The 20226-nt window shown below is 39.0% G+C and overlaps 1 protein-coding gene across 4 annotated transcripts in view; it reads left to right on the forward strand.

Moving 5' to 3' along the window:
• The window catches only part of ATG5 (autophagy related 5), an 85747-nt gene extending 72108 nt beyond the window's left edge, over positions 1-13639 (forward strand). For 3 of the 4 annotated variants that reach the window (XM_075414295.1, XM_075414296.1, XM_075414297.1), the window contains exon 8: positions 11317-13639. In XM_075414295.1, coding sequence (XP_075270410.1) covers positions 11317-11453 — 137 coding nt within the window. In that variant the 3' untranslated portion in view covers positions 11454-13639. Of the gene's footprint in view, positions 1-7503; positions 7595-11316 lie in introns of all 4 variants that reach the window. The other variant, XM_075414298.1, reaches the window with a different exon arrangement.
• Positions 13640-20226: the final 6587 nt, after the last annotated feature.

A 20226-nucleotide genomic window follows, 5' to 3' on the forward strand; every position in this document is an offset into this window, starting at 1 on the left:
TCTATTCTACCTTGATGCATATGGGTATAACCTGATTTTCCCAGGAGATAAACATCTTACAGGGCTAAAAAGAAAAGGGCCTACAAAAAATAATTAGGAGAAGAGTATCAGCCTTACCAATAATTGTAAAGCAGAGTAATCCACTAATAAGCACTATTTACTGTGTCTGACTAACAATTCAGCAGCACTTGTTATCCTCTTCTTGAAGACCTCATTTTAGTCTGAGATTTTGATAACTTCACATTCAGTGGATAAATTGTACTTTCTATCTTACTTGACACCTATAGTGATTTGGGGAATATTTTGAAGAAAATAGGGTAAAACTTTTCCTTATGTCAAAGCCAAAGTCTTATGTAGTGGCTTGGCATGTGCACAGAGGTGCTATAGTCAATGAAGATTTGAAAGCTTCTTGTGCTCCTTGCCCTTTTTCCTGATGGTATCATCACCACCCTTACAATGGCAAAATGCAGCGGGTGTCTACACTTTGGGAAACTTCAAGTCCAATATCTTAATGCAAACTGTTACTCACTGATAATTTAAGCAAAGCCAGATGTATGGACCACATACACAAATAGATGACATTCTGCCACTTGTGATGCTGGGGATCAGTATCCTCAGATGGAAGGGTGGTTGCAAAGCCACCTCTCTTTACAATTGCAAACTAATGCAGCAAAATTAGCTGTAACTCATTTCAGAGCTACGTACCTGCAGTGTTTTGTCCATATAGCTAATGATTCCTAGTAATATTGCTGGCTAATTAATGATACTGACTTAGCAAATTCTGTTTGCAAATGCTGTATGTATCTGCTGTAAGTTTTATGGATCTACTTTTGTGCTGTAAAGTGGAAAAATACCTTCTGAACTCTAAAATGAAAGAAATACTTAAGTTACTAGTCAAACGCTCTTTAAAAGTAGAGATTATATGATAATGTATCAGCTTGGAAGCTAACTCGTGGTATTTTGGAATGGAAAAATTAAAATGAACTTTCAGTGAAAATTCGCTTCCAGTATTAACTCTGAACAGGTAGCTGTTGGGGTACATGGCGGGATGTATTTATTTAAGTTACTATTCAGTGTAAATAACCCTTCAGGTATTCCGTTACTCCTTTATCTACTCTTTTCTGATTTTTTTCAAGACTAAATTCTTTAATTTTACTGTGGTGGAGATCTCTAAAATACTTTTATCTGCTAGCTGTTCAAAAGAACTTACAGTACGTGTACAGAAAAAGATACTTCATGTGTGCAAGCTATATTGCCTGCTCATTAAAGAATTTATTTTTCAATGAGTAAGGGCCCGGAAGAAGCTAATGTAAGTATTTTAGCAAGGGTTTGTATTTCTCTGATAAACAGCACTCCCCTTCTGTTTGTGATCACAGGATGAAAGCTCTCTAAGCTTGTATATGTACATTTTTACTGCTACATCATGTAGTGTGCTCTTAAGATTGAGATCTCATTCCCCAGGAAGCATTTCTGTCTAAGATTAATTGCCCTTTTAAAATCAGTGTTTGATGTATTCCTTTGGCTATATCCTGACTCGCTTTAACCCTCTTTGACCTGACCCCACTGACTATTACCGCCATGGCTGAAACAGAAATCCTTCAGCTTGATGTATGCAGTACAGACTTGAGCCTGTGGTTTTTCACATCGATGGATTCAATTAGCTGCGTTTTTACTGATCAGCTTAGCAGAAGTTGAGGAATTTGTCAGACATGGAACAAAACTGTCTGTACTTTGGGGTTAATTGAATAGCTCATCTCCATTTTCATGTGTAGTTTGCTTGTGAAATTGCTTACCTGGTTAAATATCATAATAATATTGCTGGAATTAGCATCTGGAAAAAGGCAAAACCAGTTTATTTTTCTCCAGTTAAATGGGGGAAGGTAAAAAACATGAAATAGCGACCATTAAGCCTTTGATCTGTATATGTTGCTTATCACTTTTCACGCGAATGTTTTTAAACTGTAATTATGTCTGCATGTCCACTTTTGAATTTGATTTATTAAACTGGGCAGATAAACTAACAATTAGCATTATGGTTTGATGAAAACAAGTAAAGTTGCTGGTCTTTTCTGTATTCGCAATGATTTTGCAGCAACAGTAATCCTTCTTTGCTTTGCCTTGCTAGGAATAGTTCATCATTTGATTAGCTGAAAAGTTCATTATAAAAGATGGACAGCCATTAAAACTGAAGAATATTTGCAGGCATGATGTGAATTATAGTAACTTGAAAATGAAGTAAAATGGAGGTTGAAAGTTCAAGAATGCCATTAAAAGCCTTTAAAAGTGTATTAATGTGCATATGCATAGGGAATATATAATAAGATTGTATAGAGAATTTGCTATTTGTTTGGCATAACAGTATTTTGAAAACAATGATGTTATAAAAGTTCTCACAAGCCATTAGCAATAAGAGGTTTTTTACAGCAAATTGATTTGCTTTATGCCAATCTTTATATAGAAAAGTCTTTATAAAATGTTTCAGTTTTTTCAAGAACCATATTGATCACATTTAGCTCCGTAGCTTATATAGAGAGAGATAGCCTGAATTCCTGAAGGTCAATTGTACACAGTGGAGAGGAAAGGGAAGCCTCAAATCTATTAAGGGCATGGCGCATGAAAGGGTTAACTTATTAGAAGTCAAGATGCCTGCTGTTTAAAAAAGCTACACAACTCCTAAAACTGATTTAGCTCTCCCTCAGCAATGGAAAACATATCATGGGTGAGCTGGGCTCAATTTGTCATGCATTCAAGTGCTTATCTTTTTAACGCACACCTCGCCTGTTCCTTGTATATGTAAATGTATCGTGTGCGTGCTTGTCACATGGAACAGCAGCAGGATTTGTATTGAACCGTGCCGCTTTGTTCACATGTGCATAGCCGAACTTAAATGTATTGCAGAAAATTGTTTTATAAGCTTCAGTTGATTACCCCAGTCTTTTATAAACTAGCATGGGTTTATTGTTGGTTCAGGACTCAGGCACTGATGCTAAGGAAGAAGGAGTATAAGAATATTTCCTGGGATTTTCATCTTATAAAGTTCAGGTGTTTTTCTGCCTGAAGTAGATGTTTGATGTGAAGCATCTCGGGCTCAGTTACTATTGTAAGGTCGTCTAAAACATTTTAACTACTAGAATGTTGGATGTTTAAGAAAAGTATTTTAGAGTTCAGTCATAAATTGGTTTAGGACTTACTACAACAACCTCATTAAAAAGCTTCTATTAAATATACAAGAACAAAAATTTTTTAGAAAAAGCCCAACAAAATTTAGTTAAGTAAAGCTTTCACTTCCATCTTCTATATGCTGTTCCACTCAGCTGCCTGAACTCTTTTACAGAAGGAAAAATCTCTTTGGTTGTCTTAGATGGCATTACTGTCAGTGTTAACTGTTTTGGACTGCATGGAATATTGTTAAAAATAGTTTGCTCAGACAACCTGGAATTAACTGGTATTTGAGGCCAAAATCACTGTCTCTAAAAACTTTTTCAGTGTAATAGAATAAAGTTTTCTAGTTTGTTTACATACTTTCTGGCTATGAGATTAGAAGTGTAACCTAAGTTCTCATAAGATGCTCCAAAGTGTAACACACTTTTGCTTGTGGTGATTAGTTTAATCCACATTGTTTGTTATGTTTCAGAAATGTGGATATCTAACCTGAGCATAGACTCGAGGTAGTAGATGACAAGAAATAACGAGAGGGGAAAAATTGCATATAAATATTGCATATTTAATGATAATGTAGATGACATTGTAGTGTATTCATCTACTTCCATTCAGGGGCTAGAGAAAGCTAGTACTGTGCTGGAATATAATCCAGGGAATCTAATCATACTGAGAACTGTGACAAAGAAACTTTTTTCCTCTCCTTTAAGTCACAAACGTCTAAACTCAAGTAGGAGATGTTTATGCCACAAGAAGATCATGGAATCAGCCAACTGGCCTGTGTCAAAACCATATAAAGAAATACAGCAGTAATTAAAGCTACATTAGTGAATATGGACTTCATGGCAGTGTCACACTGGAGGAATACTTGAGATATCTTGTCTAAAGTTAGACTTTTGTAGTCAAGTACAGAATCACAGAATCACAGAATAGCAGGGGTTGGAAGGGACCTCTGTGGGTCATCTAGTCCAACCCTCCTGCCGAAGCAGGGTCACCTACAGTAGGCTGCACAGGATCTTGTCCAGGCGGGTCTTGAATATCTCCAGAGAAGGAGACTCCACAACCTCCCTGGGCAGCCTGTTCCAGTGCTCCGTCACCCTCAGAGGGAAGAAGTTCTTCCTCATGTTCAGACGGAACTTCCTGTGCCTCAGTTTGTGCCCATTGCCCCTTGTCCTGTCACTGGGCACCACTGAAAAGAGCTTGGCCCCATCCTCCTGACACCCACCCTTCAGATATTTATAGGCATTTATAAGGTCCCCTCGCAGCCTTCTCTTCTTCCGGCTGAACAAGCCCAGTTCCCTCAACCTCTCCTCGTAGTGGAGATGCTCCAGTCCCCTCACCATCCTTGTAGCCCTCCGCTGGACTCTCTCCAGTAGCTCTTCATCCTTCTTGAACTGGGGAGCCCAGAACTGGACACAGTACTCCAGATGAGGCCTCACCAGGGCAGTGTAGAGGGGAAGGAGAACCTCCCTTGTCCTGCTGGCCACACTCTTCTTGATGCACCCCAGGATCCCATTGGCTTTCTTGGCAGCCAGGGCACACTGCTGGCTCATGGTTAACCTGTCGTCCACCAGGACACCCAGGTCCCCCTCCACAGAGCTGCTCTCCAGCAGGTCCACCCCAAGCCTGTACTGATGCATGGGGCTGTTCCTCCCCAGGTGCAGGAGTAGAGAAGATTTGTTTAAAATACAGGTTTGCTTTTCTGTTTCAGACCTTTATACTGAGGTCATCATTACTGTGGAATCTGAACATCTCACCATATTTCTGTGCTTTGGTCGCTATTACACATGCACATGCCAGAAACTGACTACAGAAATGTTCCAGTTAAATTTGAGTTTTTGAATGGACAAGCCTGAAATAATGTTTTAATTTCTAATATTTTTTCTTTAAAAAAAATACTGAAGAAAAGCAAAATGTGCATGTTTGGTTTTGTAGATGTGTTGAATTCGTTCTGTAAGTAAGCTTGCTCACTGAGCAGAGAAATATTTTGCCATAAATTAAAAAAAGATATGGTATCTGGCTAAAGTAAATATTGCAAAAGTGATGTGAAAATGTTCATAAATACCCCTTAATTTAATTTCTTTGAAGTTTATGGATATTTTAGCATAAGTGATTTTTGTAACACACAGTGAAAATAATTGTGAATCTTGTTTTGTTGTAAATGGTAGCCAGTCATTGTTAATTTTAATACAAGACACTGGAGCTGTTTTCAGTTTTGGACAGGTTGCTGCTGAAGAGCTAGATGCTATTCATCAGTTTCAGCACTAGAAGCTGAAAGATCCGTGTATCAAATTGAACCATTACTGATAATATCAAGGGTTTGGGTTTTCTAGAGATGTTACCTACTTAAAAGTGCAAAAAGTGAAGTACGTTCATCAAGTACTTGTTTATTTATATTCTACTACTGGTGCAGAAGTCACTGGAGTACTACCTCTTTAGACTATGAGGCTTGTCTGGGGCTGTCTGTGTTCTGTGTGTCCTAGACTGTCCGGCCTGAGGTGCCTAGGGAGGGGAAGGAGAACTGCAGCCACTCTCCAGTTCTTTCTTGCCACCTGTGGTTACAGGTTAGAACATAGTCTTTGAATCTGCTTGCTAATATAATGTAGTCTTTTGTAAATAATTGCACATAGTTTCATATGTGATCCTCTCTGCTAGACCAGAAGTCTAGCTTTCAGGAAGGAAATTTTCACCTTTGCTTGCCAAGGACTTGGCCCCACCCAGCTTTGGCTTTAGGCTTTAAAAATTGAGTCAGCGATATCTGTCAGTAACAGACTTAGTGGTTGCATCTACACGTGAAGCACATTACTGAAAGCTATGTATCTGTAGGTAACGTCCTAAGAGATCCTAAAGAGGTAGATGAAAATCTTCCCGGTGAAGATGTTGGTGTGTCTCTTCAGATTGAGATGTCCAAGGCACTAGCTGCTGAGTACGTGCTGTCAAGGAGTGCTCTGGCTGCCGCAAGGTGTATGTGCCTGAAGGTCTATTCTCCTGCCTGGTAATCTGAGGAGCAGGAGAAGTGGAAAGGAAGGCAGCTGCACCACAGCCACAGAAAGAGAACTCTGCTCCTTGTAACGCTGACCCAAGATGAGTTTTCCTACAGTGTGGTACAACTTATTGCCAGCAACACCTTTAGTGTCATCTAATCCAGAATGTAGGATGTATTCTGAAGATAAGCAAGCAAATGTTGATGGCCTACTTCACAGCTGGAAAAGCTGGAAACTAGTTCTGTTACATTATTCTAAGGCTGCTACTGCATGATACTCTCCTAGGTTATATTTACTCCTTACACTTTTTAGTTTCCTTGTCCAATGTAGTCCTGTGGCCTTGTATCGTGCAAGAAGTGCGTTGTTTACTCCTAGTTTGGAGCACAGGGTTCTATTTCCCTTTTTAGGGTTTCAAAGCCAATTTTGTAAGTGGTGCTGCCCTGAGTAAGAAGCTGTGGTTTCTGTGTTGTTCCCTTTCGATGACTACAGGCAGGTTCTGGGACCTGCTGTGCAGAGGACTTGCATACAGAGGATTCTAATTGGAGTACTCCAGGGACATTTCTGCTAAATCCTGAATATCTTGTATTGTCTGTTAGTGAAAGAATTTAAGCCAGCTCAATTGCCCTGACAGGTGATTGCTAGAGGCTGCAAATCAGAATAGAAGTATTTGATCCCACTGAAGAATTTTAAGTGGTGCGTCACAGATGTAGTCTGGCTAGAGAAGCTAGTCTTGTGTCGGTGAAAGGGAGTATGTGGCTGCGATGTTGGTGAGCACTGTGGCGCTAATCTGAGTGAAAAATGGGTGAAATGGGTACCTGTACCAGAAGTAGTGCCTTCTCACTATTCTGCTCTTAAGCACTTGAATCTGTCTCAAAAACAGTCTTTTCCCTCCATCTTTAATTCATCCTTTCTAAATAAAAAGCTATTTCAGTAGAAAAATGTATTTAGGTTGCACAGGGGTGTGTGTAACAATCTGAATTGATGCTGATAAGCTAATTAAATTATTTTCTTTTGTAATTTTGATTGGTTTACTTTGCAAGCAATAACTTGTATAGCTAAAGGAGATAGAAAAACTTAACCATGTGCTACTGTGACATTGCACATCTTCCTACCTTCTCTGAAGACTACGAATTTTCTCCTCTTTGTTGTTTCTGTCTCTCACTCAACTGTCTCCACTCAACTGAACGTTGAGGGTTTTTAAAAGAAGCTTGGGATTAGCAACAGCAAATAAGTAGTTAGGGCATTCTCCTTAAAGAAGGGAGAGTGGACTCAAGCTGCCTCAGGTTGAGGAGGGCTTTGAGCCACTTCCTTAAAGACTCTGAGATGCAACAGTCAGCTCTCTCTTGCTTCCTGCCAACAGATGCCCATCTGCAAGAGAGAGTTCTGTGCCAGTCCTTGCTTTGGCTGGATCAAGGTGATTTCCTGACCAGGAACACTGAGACGCCTTATAGGTAATAGAGAAACAGACCTCTTCAACCCTTCACGTCAGAGCTGCCTGTTTCTCTGCATTTTCTGTGCCCAGTTGGAAAACTTCTGACTCGACATGGTATGATTTATTAGCCTGGGTCAGGTACCCACTTTAAGTGTTGCAGCCTTTGAGTTAGTGTCTAAATTAAGTGATCTGAAATGTCTCAAAAATGTCTTAGAACCCAACATATAAGCATAGTTACCCGCCTTCTGGAGACCGAATATTGTTAAATTTTACCAAAAAGCTTTACAGTCTATGCTTATCTCTTGCCACTGGTGACTTTGGGGGGCTATAGTGCCTTCTGTAATCATGAATTTCCACAAGGAAAGCCAAGAATAATCATTTAATCCTGGGGCAACCACTCTGATAGAAGATGACGTCAGTGGTTTTAAAGCTTTTGTTTTTGTAAATGCCAAACCAGTATTTATTATTTATGCGTCTCTTCAGTAATATAAAAATACTCTGATTTTAAGTAGTTACTATGTACACACATTATAAAAGCCTCCTACGAAACATGTATTTCTGTGCTTTTATTTTTCTAGTATTTCCACTTCATCATCTTCCTGACATTAATTTGCAACAAAGTAAAATAAACCATCTTTAGGTCATATGATAGCTAAGATGTAACTCAGTTCTGTCATGAGTTTAAAAGAAAAAAAAGTCAGCGAGGTGACTGGAAAATTTGAACTTCTTGGTTTTGAGGAAATCCTGGGTTTTTTACTACGTTACTGAATATTGTAAAATGGGTATTGACAGTAATGATATTATCAAGTCTGGACCGCTGTGCAGTACAGATGAGCGGTTATTTGCCCTGATTTGGGGCAGTGACATGGCATTCATCTTCGTTACACCACTTATGTAAATATATCTTGTGTTTAGCAACTTGTGCACTTCTATAGAGGCATTTTGTCAGTCTAAAAAGACTTTGTTATTATAGAATATGGGGTGGGGGAGAAAAGGACAACACTTACTGTGTCAAGATGCATACAAGATCAGCTACAACTCTTAAGTCTATGAACAGTAATGGAAGCAAAAATATTATGTAAATCTATTATATAGGTAAACCAGGTGGATGAAGCTTTCATGATAGCTAGCAAATCATCCAGAACCCAGATCACAGTGGAAATGGTGGATACCAATTAGACAGCTGTTGAGAAAAACAAGAATATTTTCCAGTAGTTTTTTTAGTGTATTTGCTGTTGACAATTTTTTGCTACATAAAGCGGAGGAGCCGTCTATAGGAGAGAGACTCTGTATGCGATTCAAAATGGGGAAGTTACGGAAAACATGAAAGTTGAGGAAAGCTTGGGTAAATGTGGTTTAAGTGAGATTTTATGGACCCTAGAAACAAAAGGAGGGAAGAATGCTAAAGTAAAAACAATGGATTTTGTGAAAGAAGGCTACAGTAAATACAGAATTGGTAGATAAGATCTCTTTAGTCAAGCCTCAAGGAGAAAAGGATTTAAGGAGAAGTGATGCTTTGTCAGAGATAATACTAAAGCACAAATAATGCTAATGCAGAGGCTTAGACTCTAATTAAACTGTAAATTCTTCATTGACCTCTGAGACTTTCTCAGTTTGAGGAACCGAATAAAAGATTTGTATGAGAAAGGGGCAGAGTTGGGTAGGGAGCAGGGAATGGGGACACCCAGATTAACTGCATTTCATTTTTAAGTGAGGCATCAACTTAATGGGCAGATGCACACACATCCAAAAATGCTCTGTCACATAGTAAAAGGAGAGCCAGAGAAAGTGTTCAGCATTTATAAGCATTTAATGACAAGAAAATGATACTGTGGTTCTAAAGCCTTGAATCTATTTTTTGTGTAAGCTGTTGCTTAGAAGTCAGCTATGTATAGGTGGCTAGCACAGTACTAATCTCAAAACAGCATTCTGCCATCTATCTGTATGCAAATTAGTTGTTTCTGAAAATTAAATAGTAGTATGAAATGTATAAAAGAAGTCACCAACTCTGTGGCCAATGTATGGAGTACCACAGATATATTTTTATTTGAAAGTATTAAATAGTTAAAATTGGGAATTACTTTAATATTAAAATATTTAGAAGTTCCCTAACTTCTCAGTGTAAAAACTTGGTTTCTGAGTTCTTTTCTTTTGGTGTTTATACTCTTGACAATCTGACTGGTAATGTTTCAGCCCAATAAATACCTGCTTTGGTTGGAAATACCAGAAGTTTATTTTTAAATAATGTGCTGTGTTCTTCTGACCTGTCTGCAGTAAAACCAGAAACCAGCAATTGTTTGTGCTTAATTTGCTGTGACAATGTGTATACTATGCCTTTTAGAGAATCAAGCTTTATATATTTAATCAAGAATTTATGCAGAATATGATACCATTTGTAGGTAACATCTAACTAGTGTATAATGCTTTATTTTAGGCAAGCATAACTGTCTGCTTCTGCAGGAAGAATTATTACTAGCATAAAGTCAACAGCATATTCAAGGATGATTCTTCCTAGTCTAATTTAGCCTGTGCTGGCAGAGATACTCGGTTGTAATACAAACTTCTTCAAGCAGCTGTCAAATCATTTTGGTTACCAAAGAAATAAAATCTTATCTATGTTATAAAATAGGAATTACGCTACAACTGGGGTAGCTGAATGAAAGAGCCAGTAATGGTACTTTCAGTTCTAGATTCTGCTCTCTTCCATGCAGCTCTTGGGGAGCACGGTGGTTTGTCCTGCGCCATAGACAGTTGAGGGGGGCGTAAAGTGTCCATTAGAGAAGGCACTGACATCTCTGAACACTGAATGTGGATTTCACTGTGGTAGGTCTATGTGAGAATGTCAGAGTATAGCAGAAAAACAGTAAAAGGTCACTGCCTGCTTTTTTTCCCCTAACCACTATTTGGAGCATATTTCAGATGCTCTTCTCATCTCAAGACTCTGAAATAAATTTTTGGTTTTTGGGTTTTTTTAGTTCATTTCGTGACACTCGTGTCAGTTGCTTTAGCTGGTTCCCATCATTTGAATCAAAGGATCAAAGTACTTGCATCCTCCGGGACAAGTATAAATAAAAAGAATTGAAATATTCTTAGAAAATACTCTTGTCATACTGGGAATCATTTGCTAACTTGGCTTTTCCAAGAGATGAAAGTAAGTGAGAAAAAGCTGGTGCCAACTCAGCCTTCTGAGTAACTCTGACATATTGCTAGAGACGTACCTAAATTATTCTTGGTAAAACACAATTACTTCAGGAATATTACATGTGTTATAAGAGTCACGTACTACATGTAGTCCAGCTCTTTCAAGGAGATCACAGTATTAAGAATACAACTTTATTAGCACGTTTGAGGAAGCTCAACATCTTAAGCATGATCTGTGTACAATTCATAAGGCTTATAGCCAGGCGAGATGGGATATGCCTTAACTGTGCTGGCACCAAGCTGTGATCACTGTAGGAAAAAAAAAAAACCCTTGCAACTAGTAAAGAAGAGTGGCACTTTCATTAAGTTTCATTTTAACCCAGTTTTTTCTTGGAATTAATTTTAACTCAGTGTTTCTGGTTTAGAAGATAGAAATCTCAGCTTTCTACATACCAATATTTCCTGCATTTTCTTCTGTTAAATGATAAACTCTGTAACACCAATTAATAAAATCTACTGTAAATTAAGTATGAGTAAATGTGTAATCTTCCTGTGAACTTTGAATGGTATACTAGTGGTTTCTCTTTTTCTTTGAATTAGATGGAGAGCAGAAGACTCAAGTGATGATTCATGGAATTGAGCCAATGCTGGAAACACCCATACAGTGGCTAAGCGAACATATGAGCTATCCAGATAATTTTCTCCACATCAGTATCATTCCCCGACCTACTGATTGAAACTCAGCTGTCTTGGTATGAGGATCATTCTCGAGCTGGAATTGTAAGGGCATGTCAACTTCTTGCTTTTGTCAGTCTTGACAGAGGCGGCCTGACCAGAAAGAAAACCAACAAAAAACCGAAACAAAACAAGAAGTCCTCACTCTGCTGCAAGCCGAACAGGAAGAGAGATCCTATCATCAGATAAGGGCAATTGGGCTGATCTTACTTTGCATCACCGCTGCTTTTCTTCACCGCTGTAATTAAATCGGTTGCGATATGAAAGAATTTACAGGACCTCTGCAAGTCTGCTGTTTTCTTGTAAAATATAATGAAGCTGAAACTGTCAGCCGAAGAGCAAATGGAAATATGCCACTTGATTGTATTTCTGATTAACAAATAAACAGGGCTGTTTCCTAAAGCGGTAGCGTTTCAACTTTGAGAGTGGAAACATTGGTTTAATTTTCTAGAAAGTTAGACACTGAGAGATTCAGTTACCAATGGCTTTTTGTAAAAGATCAAATTACTGTAAACCCATCTTTCCTTAATGAGAAGTTCATGTTTACAGTATGTGTATTGGTATGCAAATGATCTTTTAACTTTGATAACAAGCAGTGAGAGATTTTTAAGTAAACCCGTGAGCATGTTTTGTCATTTAAAAACATGCACAACTTAATAATTTACAAATACTTTTGATTTGTATGCTGTCACTGAATACTCCAGTATGTTTATTATTCAAACCAGTTTTCATAGACTAGCAATGATGTAGGATAATTTGTCTCAGGATTTATCATGGCATTTCTTTGTGCTCATCTAAATTTTTTTTTTCTGTGTGACTATTTTCTTAATTTAGTTTTAAAAGTTAAAAAAAAAGTAAACGGATGTTGCAAACGATTGTATCCTGCTGTTTATTCCCATAGACTAGAAGACAGTTAAATAGTAGAATGACGAACAGATGTATTGCTTTTTAATAACTTTGAATTTTGGAAAGCTGAGGCTTTTCCAAGCTTATACTTCGTTACATCTGAGTTCAGTTTTCTGCTGTGGTCCCTGAGCAATCAGTCTGAAATTTAGAAGCTTCTAATCTCATTGCACAGATTTTTTCCTTAGTTTAGCAGATGTATTTTTAGGTTAATGGATCGCTTTGGTTTCTAAATGTTTGTTAGCATTGCAGCTGCTACTAGGACTCTACATTTTTTTTTTTTGTGCTACACTGAATTCATCAAACTGTATGCTGTTTTGCTTTGTCTGCAGTTCGCGGCTGTTTGTGGCACAAGACTATGGTTATAGTAATATTATCAAATATAAAGAAAGCATGACATTTTTCTTTCAAGAAATAGTAGCTGTTGAAGTTCCTACTCAAAGTAGGATTGCAAATGTCCTGGTAACTCCCAATGCTGTTCCCATTTGTTTCCATGGTCCTTTTATCATAGGATACTTACCCATCCCTGAAAAAGAAAATCAATCAAACAACCACCCACCTCTTCAAGAAGCAAGAGGAGAAGGATCGCCTTGGGTGAGGGTAGAATTGAGGCTACAAAAAGCCCTAAGGGCAGAAAAAGTCAGTAGACAGATAGTGTTTTAAATGTAAATGAGGAAATAGCATTAAGGAAATGGAAGGGAAAAGGTAATAGTGCAATAAACCTGTGCTGTATTCTGTGGCTCATGAAGAATTTTTGAAACAAAACAAACCATGCTAATCTGTGCTTATGCAGAACTGAAATAGAATATTCTTATAGTGGGTGATTTGGTTGAGTTATTCTAATTTCCAGTTCTGTTTGGAATTTTTGTTAGTGTTGGATTGGCATTTATAAACTTCCTTAGGCAGACATATCTGAATATTCTGGAAAATTTCAAAGTCCTGCCAATGGATAAAGCAAATATTTTGTAGTGTCTTCATATTTTAAAAAAACAAAGTAAGTCATTTGTAAGGGTAATTTTTCCATTAATCGGGATTAGAGACAGTACATTGAAAAAACCCTGTAAAAACTGTGTTTCTTTATTTTAAGGTAAGCTGGAGTAAGTTATTGGCTGTTCTAATATATTCTACACCAGCATTTTAAGTATACAACTCTCCCCTCGTGGCCCATATTTATTAGGAAATCCAACTTTTAAGGCCTAGCATGGAACAAAGAAATAGCTTGGCTTTAAAACATATTCTTTCCTCATATTTTAACTATTTAAACTTTATTAAAAAATAAAACAAAGTTTGAGTCTGTCTTTATTTCCAGCTAAATTAGGATCTTTGTCATGGAGTGACAAAAACATTTAATTAATACTTAATAAGTAGGAGCTTCTTAAAGAGCTAGTTGGGTGATGTATCTACACAAAAGCACATCAACACAAAGATGAAGTGGCGTCTTTGCTTTACCTGATTTAAATCACGTTTTTGTAGTTTCTTAGTGTGTGAATAATAATAGCAACAAAAGGTGTGTTGTGGCTTAATTAAATGCTTTTCTTCACTTTGAAATGCTGTAACTTCTGGAAAAAACAGATTTGGTCTAAATTGGTGAGAACCTAAATAATGCTCACTAAATTAATTTCAGTAATAAGGAAAAGTGCCAAATCCTGTGTACACACACACTCCTCTACATTTAGAATTTCAGCGTATCTGGTGAGCAGGATAAATCATAATTTAAAAAAGAGCAAAATACAGAGCTTGTTGCTGTATTCGCTGTATTTCATGTTGTTTGGCAATGGCTATCTCAGTCTTTGAATGTTCAGTGAAGAAAGAGTGAATTTTCCAATTATTTCTTTGATGTCACTGGCTGTCATTCAGCCCACTGTCAGCACACAAGGTGATGCCTTTTCATTAAGTACTAGAAATTGGTTATTTTAGTTTTAAATTAATTTCCATTAATTCTTTGGGGGGTGGAGGGTGGGGGCGAAGGATTTTGTACTGGTAAAAAGTCAGAAGACATTGCCACTACTGGGAAGAACATGAACTTGACCTCTGAAGGCCTGGTAACTCTGAAGAATGCAGAATGGGAAAAGACGCTGAACTGAATATGCAGAGGGGGCACGGGGACTAAGGAGGATTTCTGCTGGGAAGTGAGTAGAGCTCATACAGTGGTGTGTTATGCTGCTAAAGCACCTGTAATCCTGGGTTCTCATTAGGTACAGAAAATTCAGAAAAGGACGGGGAATTTTTTGCCTGCAGGGGCAGCGGTTCTCGCATGGAATATTTTGGTGTGGGGCTGGGGGAGGTCTCAGTGTCCCAGTGTGGAAAGTAGAGATTCAAGCTGGCATAGGGACTGTGCTGCCTTAATGGCAGAAATGCAAATACTGCTGGGTATGTACATCAGCGTGATTGGGAAATCTTGCAGGAATGTGAAGGAATATTAAATTTTAAGGTCAAATCAGGCACAGGAATGTGCAGTGTAAACTAGCCATGAATAAACTTGCAGGAAGGAAAACTGCTGAGCTACTTCAAACCCAGTTACTTCTCCACTAAGAGTTCTGGGAGCTGTGGAGCAAGCCAATACAAAGGTTAAGTTAGGAAAAGGATAAGAGCTGGTTGCCTGCAATAGCAGTCACCAGACTCAGTGACTGAGAAAGTCCTTTCGGTATTGTGTTCCTGCATGTTTTGCTCTGACAGCCAGATACATGTCAGCTGATGAAGACTCTTGATGGTCGCTTCCAGTATTATTTGTATCCTGCATAATAATTATGGACAGTTGGGTTTTGTTTTTTTTTTTTGTAATTTCCTTATATGGTGAATGGTGCCTGAGTGACAACTCGTTTATGGCACTGACAATAGCTGGTGCTTTTTCAGTTTCAATATTTAGGAAAATCTGCACCTTGGCTGTACAAGTGTATCAGCACACTCGTAGAAGACTTCTAGGGCTAAAAAAATGACTATTCATTTTGGAGAATGTTTTAAGCAAATTTCACAGTTTGACAGTAATAATATACCAAATTAAGGGACTGGACAAGAAAAGAATAGATTAATCCCTTTCGTAGGTACTTCCCAAATGGAACATTTTTACATGTAATGATTTTAAGCTCTCCAAAGAACCTAGATGTTAGTTTGCCTGCAAATGTAGCAGTAGCTTACAGAAGCTATTTATTCATATGCTACCATATGTAGATGTTAAAACTGATTACATACTTGTATAAGTCTAATATTAATATTGATGATTATCAAGATATGCCAGAAAGTGAACCATGTCAGTGATCGTGAGGGCTCCCATGGGTGCAGTTCTGGTGCTGCAAATGGATGAAATGTGGAGATTGAGTGGATCTCTGCCAAGTACTACCACTTTTTCCAGCTTCCGTCTTCCAGCAAAACCAAAATTACTCTGTCTTTACTGAGAAAATAATGTTATTTTCTTGACATGGTAAAAGTGTATTTCAGGGGAAAGTATTTCGCCCCCCTCAGATATTTGTGATTCAAAATTTGTGGCTGTATCAGAATCATAAGTCTTTTGGAAAGTGACTGTAGCCATTGATTTTAGCAGTCCCTGTTTATTTGGACAGGAAAGAGATTTCTGAAGTGATTTTTTTTTTTCTTTCCTTAGGATGAGAAAGGGTGTGCACAGCGGTTCTTAGAATATCACATCACATATAGAATGGATTTCTGAATTAAAGCAGGTAGGTGTCTATTCTACGTTAAAACTTCTAGTTTTGAGACAGGGATGGTGACATTTCAAAATGTCACACTAAACCTAAGTAATATGTCTTGAGACAAAGACAGATGTGAAGTTTCAAATGCTCAGAAGCGGATTTCAGATTTCTGTACTTTCAAGTTATACTATCAAATTAGCTTGTGGAAGAAGAGTTTAAAATGAGAGATGTTTTCTTTCCTTCCCTTGCCTTTCATGTCTCCACAATTCAAGTAATGAAGTTTTTTTTAACTGTGAAATGAAACACCAGTTTCTCTAAACACTAGATTAAAGAACACAAAAGAATACAAAACTTCTTTCAAATACGGCTATGCAAACAGGTGCATGAAGAGGAGCTTTGTGTAGTTCTGGTTTTTATACGTGTAAAATAACTAGCAATTATATGACTTTTAAATGTATGGTTTTAATAGTATTTATATGGATGAAAACCACTTAGGGTAGAAAGAGAGGCAGTCAAACACCGTGGTAGCGTTGGAGGAGCTTGACTTTACTGCACTTGAAACTGCCAAAATGTGTCAGATTTTAAAATAGCACTTTCCACTGAAGATGTTTAAAGCTTTAATCCGTGCATCATTTCACTAATATAGGTCAACAGATACAATAAAATGAATACATTGTGGGAACAAATGTGTGATCTAGTTACTAACATACATTATATTCTCATCTTAGTGTTCATGGTAATTGTGAGTATTGCGCAGTGGAAAGGATAAAGCCGATAAGTGATATATTTTGCATCTGCCAGAATTTGGAGGATCGCTTGCTATACTTTGTCAGATGTGTTTTGCAAGTTCGCATGCATGTCTTAAAAGCTACTAGAAGTCAGGTCCTCTTTCAAAGAAAACGGGGCTGGGGCGGGAATCGATAGCGTTGCTCACTGCACATCTCCCTCCACCCCCAGTCTGCCCCTTTTAGTTCTCCTTACCATAGACATGAGGTAATTCTAGGAGAGAATGAGTGCATTTTTTTTCTCTTTATAATTAATTATGTGAATGCAGAACACTGTTATAGGAATAATTTTTTTTTTCTTCCTGTACACGGACAGAAGCTTCACCTCCTTTGGCTTGCGAAGCCTTCCGTGTGTGCCTTCCCGTGAAAGGCTTGCAGAGAGCATGCGCAAGCTGGCTATGTCTTACTTTGTACACATACGTATATAATTGTTCCTTCTGTATATTGAGATTTTGTGGCTTAGGGTCAGCAGCATCCAAACTGCCATAAAAGAGCCAATTTGTAATTCTTTCAGCTAGACTGCAGCACTCGTGAGTGTTTTCATCGCTACAGAATTAAAGATCAGAATGGAAACTCTCTGGCTGAAACTCGTGCCTTGCGCGCTCTCCTAGCTGTAATTGAAATAATCTGCACTTCAGAGGTTTGACTTCCGTCAGTCCTATGTACACACACCCTCATGGGATTTTTTTTTCCCCCTAGTTTAAAATCAGCAAAATAAGCTGGTCTTCCTTCATCTTAAAGTTTATCCGAGCCTGTACAAGGCAAAGGGGAGGCCGAGACCAGGCCGTGGGAGTGGCCCTCGGGCCCTGGGGTGCCGGCAGGGCCCCGGAAGTGATACGCGGTTTGCTCACTGTTTCCACTGCAACAACTTTATTAGATGAGTTTTGTCCCTTACTTGCCAACTCTTCTTTAATTGGGGGCCTCTCTTTTTTTAGCTACTCCTGGAGCCCAGCTGACTGGAGGTGAGCCTTGAGCTGCCCCTCGCTCCCTGGCACCAGGCTCTGCCTCGCGGGCTCGCCGTCAGCAGCTGCACAGCGAGCGTGACTAAAACCCCCACCTCGGGAGCACTCCGTGACCCTGCTCCTGCGGCATCCGAGGCGTGGGCTTGTTTCTGCTGGCTGTCACCACAAACTGGGGAGCCCTGGAGGAGAACAGTGAGAGAAAGGTGCGGAGGAGAGGAGAGGGAAACGAGAAGAGTTAAAAAACAGTGAAGGTGGGGCTCGAGAGAAAAATGCTTCGTGGGGAGTGAAATGACAGAGCTGGATTCTTGGTCTCACCAGGGTTTCTCATTCACTCATCACCATATAGCTCCCACTGCATGCTTTCCTCTTCACCCTTTCCATGAACGCGGTGGTGCACTGGCTTTCACCTGCGAAGCGAAACGTCTGGCACCTCTGGTGCCACCGCCTGCCATCGCTGCCTTCCGCTTGGAGCGAGCGGTACGCTTGAGAGGGTGTGTTTAACTTGGCTGCTTTAGCGCATTGCTTAAGCGGGCCTTTATTTACAAAAATTGTTGTTTCAGAGCTTCTTCCTCTGCAGCAAATCCTAGGGCTGGGCCTGGCTCAGCTGCGAGGGATTGGGAGGCCACTTTGCACAGGCACTGCTTGTTACTGCTTTAATATGTTGTGTTGTGGAAAACCGAATCATCAGCTTTGCTCTTTCATTCAGGGAACGGATGATGGAGTCACTTGAGGACCTTTGTGTCATGAAAATTACTATTTCATGGTTCTAAAGTTTTACTTTATACTGTTATGAATGTTTTGTACAGAACAGTAGAATGCATTTTCAACATGTGAAATAAATACCAAACCCAGTTTCGGTCACAAGCCTTCTCTGTTTCATTTTCCAGTCAGAATAAGATTCCATTATATTGGGTTTAGTTGTAGAAAAATATGTCAATATTCATAATCAGGCTGTAGAGGCAGTAGAAAGAGGACATGTTAATCATCAGCATTTCTGCACTTTACAGCTTGTCACCTTTCAACAGGAAGACACACTCAAGGACTTCTATCTTTCTGCTGAGGCATTTTTTTGCTGAACCACCCAAGCAGTTTCTCCGTCAGTTTGGGAGATCTGTTCCCTTATAGAAACTGTCCAGTTTCGGTTTATGTATATAAATTTATACTTGAAAGCTGTTAAGGAAATCACTGGAACAAATAGCCATAATGGCAATAATAAAAATCAGCTTAATTTATTGCTCGAATGTCCTTCGCTAAGAAATCATAATGTCAGCTTTTAGTGAAATTAGCGATGTCCTACTCCTGGTTGTTCATTCCATTATTTCAGTGGTAAGAGGCCATGATCCTGATGGGTCAGTTTACAATTTCCTTGAGATATATTGTGTGTGTTTCTTAATATGGCAATAAGAGGAACTACTTGGTCTGTATTTGATTTCTTACTGAAACTTGAATGTATTGAAGGGTTCTGCTGCGACTGGCTTCCTCAGGGAGGTGCAGCAGGAGTTGTGTCCCCTCTGGCCATCATAAATCATGTTGGGTTCGGTGTCTTTTGGGGGCATGGGGGAGTATTTTGGTTCTCTGAAGCCTACCTGCTTGTATTCTTCCTTCCCTCCCCAAACTAGATGCCACAATTTTCCATAATGCAGCCCTTTCTTTTTCATTGCATGCTTTGAACAATGAAGCAGGTGAACTATAGCTACTGGGCATAATGATTAATTCTTCAGCTATCATTTTAGGGGGCTCTGAAATTTAGGTCTTTCAAGTTTTAAAGCCACACCTCTAACAGAGAGTAACCACGCAAGCTTCCAGCAAGATAGCACCAGGTATAAATTAAATTCTCTTTAAAAACTGGCACTTGGGTAAATGGAGGTATCCACAAAGGCTGTTACCTACCTTCGTTCACAATTGTTTTGCTGTCTTTGTGTAATCAGCTTGCTGTATACTTCCAAAAAGCAGACCTAATGGAGACTGTGTGCCAGCGTATGGAAGAGGCCTGTTGCACAACTCCCCTCCCCTGCCCACACCCAAGTCAATCCTTGCTTGTGTCACTGCAGGCAATTAACAGTGCTTCAAAACCACATGCGGCTCCTATTCCAAAACACCATTTGATGGTATCGGGAGGCTTGAGAGCACAAGACAAAAAAAAATGTTTATTTTTTAAAGGGAGTTTATTCATCGTTAGAAGATGCTGAAATAATCAAAGGCACCGAGTGTGCAACATCAGCAAGTAGATCTTTGCTGCAAGTTATTGTCCGGATGGGATAAAAACACATTCTTCATCTTTAATATTATACTTGCTTGAAACGAACTGTAACATATTTAGGTGTTCTGCTTTGATCCTAATGTGTTGCAAGGTGCTACGCTGAAATGAATGCGCATACTGCCGATAAAGGAGAAGATCCTTAACATCTTAACGTATGGGCATGTGCCGCAGTTGCCACATAATAAGCAAGGGCGTGAGCTTTCAGAGCTGCCCCAAGATAG

The sequence above is a fragment of the Opisthocomus hoazin genome, chromosome 2, assembly GCF_030867145.1.
Source record: "Opisthocomus hoazin isolate bOpiHoa1 chromosome 2, bOpiHoa1.hap1, whole genome shotgun sequence".
NCBI classification, from domain to species: Eukaryota; Metazoa; Chordata; class Aves; order Opisthocomiformes; family Opisthocomidae; genus Opisthocomus; species Opisthocomus hoazin.